The sequence below is a fragment of the Notolepis coatsorum genome, assembly GCF_963971535.1.
Source record: "Notolepis coatsorum genome assembly, chromosome: 11".
In the NCBI taxonomy this organism is placed as follows: Eukaryota; Metazoa; Chordata; class Actinopteri; order Aulopiformes; family Paralepididae; genus Notolepis; species Notolepis coatsorum.
In genome coordinates this window covers 104862429-104869871 of record NC_140175.1, presented here as the reverse complement: position 1 = coordinate 104869871, position 7443 = coordinate 104862429, and the positions used below count along the sequence as shown (strand labels likewise).

Here is a 7443-nt window from a genome sequence, read left to right as displayed (position 1 = left end):
GACATATGTACAATGTTCGTAGACGTAGTTACCATACAATATACAATACTGTGCAGTGTACTAATATACAATACTATATAGTGCAAGGCATAAATGGACGAGGTGCAGTTTAGGTACAATTCACAGTAGGTGTACGAGTTGTAGTGCAAATCCTTTATCAATAAATATAAAGTGTAAGTGTGTTTGTGTGATCTAAAGTGTGGAGAGTGGGTGCTGCAGTGTGTTGTTTGTTTGAGTGAGTGTGTGCGTGTGGGTGTGTGTGCTGTGTGCATTTGATGGTTGTTGCATAGTGATTATTGTTCGTTTAGCGATTATTGTTCGTTTAGCAGCCTGATGGCCTGGGGATAGAAGCTCCTTCTGAGTCTTTCTGTGCTCGCCATAAGACTCCGGTATCGCTTGCCTGACGGCAGCAGTTCAAAGAGGCAGTTGTTCGGGTGGCTCGAGTCCTTAATAATTCTCTTAGCCTTCCCCTTGCACCGCTTGTTGTAAATGTTCTGGAGGGTGGGAAGCCCCCCTCTAATTGTGCGTTCGGCTGAACGTGTCACTCTTTGTAGTCTGCTACGGTCTTGTGCAGTGCTATTCCCAAACCAGGAGGTGATGTTGCCGGTCAGGATGCTCTCTATTGTACATGAGTAGAAGTTCCTAAGGATCTTCTGACTGACTTGGAACTTCCTTAGGCGCCTGAGGAAGTAGAGGCGTTGTCGTGCCTTCTTCACAACACTGTCAATGTGTGTGGTCCATGTCAAGTCCTCGGATATGTGGGCTCCGAGGTACTTGAAACTGTTCACTCTCTCAACTGGTGCCCCGTCGATGCTGAGGGGGCTGTAGTCCTTGACCCCCGACCTCCTGAAGTCCACAATCATCTCTTTTGTTTTGCTGACGTTCAGGGAGAGGCAGTTCTCCTGACACCACTGTGACAGGTTCTCTACCTCTTCCAGGTAGGCCCTTTCGTCGTTGGCAGAGATCAGGCCCACCACTACTGTGTCATCAGCAAATTTGATGATGGTGTTGTTGTTCCGCTGTGCTACGCAGTCATGTGTGTACAGGGAGTAGAGGAGGGGGCTCAGAACACAGCCCTGGGGGGCCCCTATGTTGAGCGTGATGGATGAGGAGGTGCAGTTGCCGGCTCTTACCACCTGGGGTCTGCCCGTCAGGAAGTCCAGGACCCACTGGCACAGGTCATAGTTCAAGCCCAGGTCCCTGAGCTTGGCTATGAGTTTGGAGGGGACTATGGTATTGAATGCTGAGCTGTAGTCGATGAACAGCATTCTCACATAGTTCCCCTGCCTCTTGTCCAGATGTGATGCTGCTGTGTGCAGCACATGGGCTATGGCGTCCTCCGTGGACCTGTTGGGGCGATATGCAAATTGCAGAGGGTCCAGGTTGATGGGGAGGGAGGAACAGATGTAGCCCTTCACTAGCTTCTCAAAGCACTTCATGGCTATGGAGGTGAGGGCTACAGGGCGGTAGTCGTTGAGGCAAGCGGGCGTAGATTTTTTGGGTACAGGGATGATGGTGGACTTCTTCAGACAGGTGGGGATGACGGCCTGTTCCAAGGACAGGTTGAAGATGTCAGTGAATACCGGGGCCAGTTGGTCGGCACAGACTTTTAGGACGCGGCCGGGGATGCCGTCCGGTCCTGCTGCCTTCCTGATATCCACTTTTTTAAAGATCCGTCTCACCTCATGCTCTGTTACCCTGAACACTGAGTCTCCATCAGCAGACCCCCCCCCCCCCATTGCCGTGGTTTGTAGGCTGGTGTTGTTATTCACAGCCTCAAACCTCGCATAGAAGGAGTTGAGATCATTTGCTAAGGAGATGTCACTGTTCAGTTTGAGGGGGGTTCCTTTGTAGTCTGTCATTGTTCTGAGGCCCTGCCACATGCCTCTAGAGTCAGCCTGTTCAAACTGAAGTTCAACTTTATCCCTGTAACGCCGTTTTGCCTCTATTACTGCTCTCCTGACGTTGTATCTTGCCATCTTGTGTTCTTCCATGTTGCCTGTCACCAGCCCGGTGTTGTATGCTGATGTGCGCACTTTCAGAGCCTCACGGACGGATTTGTCTACCCAGGGCTTTTGATTTGGGTAGATATTAATTTTGGTGGTGGGGATTATTACTTCTACCTGAGTACAGACATAGTCAATCACCGTTTCGGTGTATTCGTTAATATTGGCTGTGTTATCACGGAATACACTCCATTCTGTGCTTCCCAGCACTGCTTGGAGTGACTCCACTGACGTCACGGCCCAACGCTTAACCTCTCGCGAGACCACCGGCGTTCGCTTGAGACTCTGTTTGTACTTAGGCAAAAGAAAAATGGCGGCGTGATCGCTTTTACCGAATGGACTAAGAGCCTGTGACTTGTACCCATTCTTAAATTGCGAGTATACATGGTCTAATATGTTCTCGCCTCTGGTGGGACAGGTCACATGCTGATAGAAATTCGGCAGCACCTTTTTAAGACGCGCGCTGTTGAAATCCCCCAAGACCAAAATGGCAGCGTCAACATTAGCTGCCTGGAGTTTGTTTACCTCGTCGTGAAGTTTTGAAAGTGCGACCCCAGTGTTCGCGTGTGGTGGAATGTACACTCCGATGAGGATGATGGACGTTAACTCTCTTGGGAGGAAGAAGGGTCGACATTTTATCGTGATAAACTCCAGGTCTGGGGAGCAGTGGTTAGACAGTTCCTTTGTGTTGCCTAAATCGCACCACTCCTTGTTTATCATGAAGGCAATGCCGCCTCCTTTCTTCTTTAATGACTCTTCTGCCGTCCGGTCTTTGCGGAGAACGAAGAAATGGTCTGCCGGTTCTATTGCGTGGTTCGGGACATATTGCGTGGTTCGGGACATCTGGACTCAGCCAAGTTTCTGTGAAACAGAGGACGTTACAATCCCGAATGTCCCTCTGGAATTGGATCCTTGCTCTGATGTCGTCCAATTTGTTTCCTATCGATTGCACATTGGCCAACAATATGCTGGGCAATGTGGTTCTGTGTCGTTTGGACCTCAGTCTGTTCCGGACCCCGGCTCTCTTTCCTCGTCTTCGCGGCGGCTTCTTCTTGTCTTGGCCATGGCCGGCATAACAAAGGATCTCGGCGGGCCATTTCTGCTGTTCAGCGATCCGATCCAGAGAGCAATCCAAACGGTAAGTTTTCTTAATCCAATGTCAATGATTGACTGACGGTCATACACATATAATGCACCAACAGTTGGTGCAAATAAAACTCCTAATACTATAAAAATTAACAAAATAAAGCACAGTCTCGTCGGAGCGATCAGAAAGGCAGCCATCAGAGCAGCGCCAGTTGTTGCTAGCTGTGTGGCTAGCTGTGTGGCTAGCTGTGTGGTGCTAGCTGTGTGCTAGCTGTGTGGCTAGCTGTGTGGTGCTAGCTGTGTGGTGCTAGCTGTGTGGCTAGCTGTGTTGCTAAGGTTCCATTAGGAAGGTTATTTTACCACTGCGTCCCTGGTTGTATCACATCGTATCATAGAGTAGGAAGAAAGAAAAGAAGGTTGAAAGGGAGGGAGGGAGAATGAGACGGATGGAAGGAAGGAAGGAGGGAAGGAAGGAAGGAGAGAGGGAGAGAGGGAGGCAGGGAGGCATCCATCCATATCTTCATGGATGGATGGATGCATGCAACTGAACAGTCAGCTAGAGTTTTCCTACCTCCACTGCCCCCCTCTCTCTCTCTCTCTCTCTCTCTCTCTCTCTCTCTCTCTCTCTCTCTCTCTCTCTCTCTCTCTCTCTCTCTCTCTCTCTCTCTCTCTCTCTCTCTCTCTCTCTCTCTCTCTCTCTCTCTCTCTCTCTCTCTCCATCTCTCTCTCTCTCTCTCTCTCTATGACTGACCCAGTGCTGACCCCCCCCCCCCCCATCTACCCACCCTTTGGACAAACTACACATTTGTATAAACAACCTGCTGCTAAAATACATATTCTTACATATTCTATTGCAGTGTGTACACTGTCCTTTTGCACTATTGTCTTGTTTTACAGTACATTGGCTTGTACTTATAGTCTATATTATGTTTGCACTGCAGTCTTCATCTAACGCATTATTATGTTATGTACAGATGTGTTCAGTTTGTTCAGTCCTTGTGTTTTATGTTGCATATTTTATGTTGCGTACTGACTGTCTAGTTGTTTGCACCATAGGCTCCTGGGAAATGGCATTTCATCCCAAATGTAAATGTATATAGATGGTTCGACAATAAAAAAAGTGTCTGAGTCTATAAATTAAATTAAATTAAATTGAATTGAATTTAATTGAATTACATTTAATTAAATTCAAAGCAAGCGATTACACATTGAAAAGCTAAACATTAATTAGAAAACAGATAGTAAGTAGAACATACAGTAGAACATAAGTAAAATAGGAAGTAGAAAGTCATAGCAGATAGTTAAATAAAAATGAAATAACTATCATCAAATAGAACAGCATCAACGTGTCAGGTGACTATCACTCACTGTCCCTCAGTTTATAGCAGGCAGCAACATAGACTGCTGCTAGCTCACAGAATCTTTATTATGTTATCTCTCTCTCTCTCTCTCTCTCTCTCTCTCTCTCTCTCTCTATCTCTCTATCTCTCTGTGTGACTATCTCTCTCTCTCTCTCACACACACACACACACACACACACACACACACACACACACACACACACACACACACACACACACACACACACACACACACACACACACACACACACACACACACACACACACACACACACACACACACACACACACACACATCACATCTTGTCATGGTATTGAATGGATAATAACACAAGAACTACCAAACAGTAAATGTCTTTCAAATATTGATAGAGTAGGTCTAGTCTGACTCACAGGATGTAGACTGTGGGTATCAGCTGCCATTGGCCGACTATCTCAGTCGGAGTTGTCATCCCCTTCCGCTATCTGTGACTCTACTTTGCATCCTAGCGCTGCCCAGGATGATTGTGAATGGTTTGAAGAAAACAAACAAGCCAGAGCGTCCCCCCCCCCCCCCCCCCCTATAGCATGATGATAATAGGTTCTGCCAGACCCTTCTCCAGCACTGGCACATCGCTAACATAGTGTGGAGAGAGGTATGGGTATGCAATACTAGACTAGGTCAGATATAGGCTACTGACAGATGCAGATCACATTATGTGTTGTTGTTATGTTATTATGATGAGATTCCCATCATGGCAGGGTGGTCTAGAGAGGTAAAGTGGCAGACTAGTAAGCGAAAGGTCACAGGGTTTGATCCCTGGAACCGGCGGGAGGGTGTACTGACCCCCAGAACACCTCCAGGGGTCACACACAGACAGCCCTGCACTCTGACCTCTCTGTTGAAATAATGTGCAGTATGGAAGCAATGGGGTATTTTAGCAGCTATGTAAAATGTGTTTAGAAGCAAATCTCAGATTGTTCTCTTTCCTGTATTTATTGATAAAAGTACATAAAGGAACAAAGTGTTTCAGTGTTGTCAATTTAGCATTTTATAGATTTAGATCAAATATTAGATTTGATTTAGATTATTGGATTATTAGATTATATATTGCATATATTAAGCATTTTAGCATTTCGTTTTTTTAGATTATATATTAGATTAGATTTAGATTATTAGATTATATATTGTAACTATATTTATTGTAGGGCAAATTATAAATGAGAGGGCATACATACCCTCATCTCGCACCTTGTTGCCCATATGCACATGTCCAGAGTTAATTATATTGTATATTGTTTACACTGCCCTTTTATTTATTATTTGAATTTGTACTTCTCCACTGTACTATAATTCTGTGACCCGGTACCTGTATGTCTTCTACTACCTGTACTTCCCCTCCCCCCTCCCCCATGCGGCTATGATGCCTGAATTTCCCCAAGGGTATCAATAAAGGAATATATTATCTTATCTTGTAGCTCAACAACGACACACAGTGACATAGATGTGAAGCTTAGTCTGTGTGGACTGACCTGGGAACAGCTAGGAGCAGAGTGGCTAATGATGGAGGGGGTCTGTGTTCCTCTCTCTACAGGTCCTAGTGAAGGGCAATGGCCTCTCGGATCGCATCGTGGTTTTGGAGGGAACGGTACAGGAAGTGACCTGTCCCGAAATGGCCGACGTCATCGTCTCAGAGCCAATCGGATACATGCTGCTCCACGAGAGGCTGTTGGAGACCTTCCTTCACGCCAGGAAGTGGCTAAAGCCTCAGGGTAGGAATCATTGCGTTACGCAGCGTTATCGAGGAGGGGAGGGGTTTCAGATAAAACAGTGGTTCTCAACCACCTATCTGACGTCCAGGTGCCATAACGCCCCCCTATCTGCTGTCAAGGTCCCATAACACCCCCCTATCTGCTGTCAAGGTCCCATAACACCCCCCTATCTGCTGTCAAGGTCCCATAACACCCCCCTATCTGCTGTCAAGGTCCCATAACACCCCCCTATCTGCTGTCAAGGTCCCATAACGCCCCCCTATCTGCTGTCAAGGTCCCATAACGCCCCCCTATCTGCTGTCAAGGTCCCATAACACCCCCCTATCTGCTGTCAAGGTCCCATAACGCCCCCCTATCTGCTGTCAAGGTCCCATAACGCCCCCCTATCTGACGTCCAGGTGCCATAACGCCCCCCTATCTGACGTCCAGGTCCTGTAACACCCCCCTATCTGCTGTCAAGGTCCCATAACACCCCCCTATCTGCTGTCAAGGTCCCATAACACCCCCCTATCTGCTGTCAAGGTCCCATAACACCCCCCTATCTGACATCCAGGTCCTGTAACACCCCCCTATCTGACATCCAGGTCCCATAACACCCCCCTATCTGACATCCAGGTCCTGTAACACCCCCCTATCTGACATCCAGGTCCTGTAACACCCCCCTATCTGACGTCCAGGTCCTGTAACACCCCCTATCTGCTGTCAAGGTCCCATAACACCCCCCTATCTGACGTCCAGGTCCTGTAACACCCCCCTATCTGACGTCCAGGTCCTGTAACACCCCCCTATCTGACGTCCAGGTCCTGTAACACCCCCCTATCTGACGTCCAGGTGCCATAACACCCCCCTATCTGACGTCCAGGTGCCATAACGCCCCCCTATCTGCTGTCAAGGTCCCATAACACCCCCCTATCTGCTGTCAAGGTCCCATAACACCCCCCTATCTGCTGTCAAGGTCCCATAACGCCCCCCTATCTGCTGTCAAGGTCCCATAACACCCCCCTATCTGCTGTCAAGGTCCCATAACACCCCCCTATCTGCTGTCAAGGTCCCATAACGCCCCCCTATCTGCTGTCAAGGTCCCATAACACCCCCCTATCTGCTGTCAAGGTCCCATAACGCCCCCCTATCTGCTGTCAAGGTCCCATAACACCCCCCTATCTGACGTCCAGGTGCCATAACACCCCCCTATCTGACGTCCAGGTCTCATAACACCCCCCTATCTGCTGTCAAGGTCC

General features: G+C 48.0%; 1 protein-coding gene across 1 annotated transcript in view; it reads left to right on the top strand.

Moving 5' to 3' along the window:
- The window catches only part of LOC311237232 (histone-arginine methyltransferase CARM1), a gene marked incomplete at its 5' end in the record, with an annotated part of 90290 nt that overhangs the window by 46402 nt on the left and 36445 nt on the right, over nt 1–7443 (top strand). The window contains one exon of the mRNA XM_084325039.1: nt 6028–6205. Coding sequence (XP_084181165.1) covers nt 6028–6205 — 178 coding nt within the window. The remainder of the gene's footprint in view (nt 1–6027; nt 6206–7443) is intronic.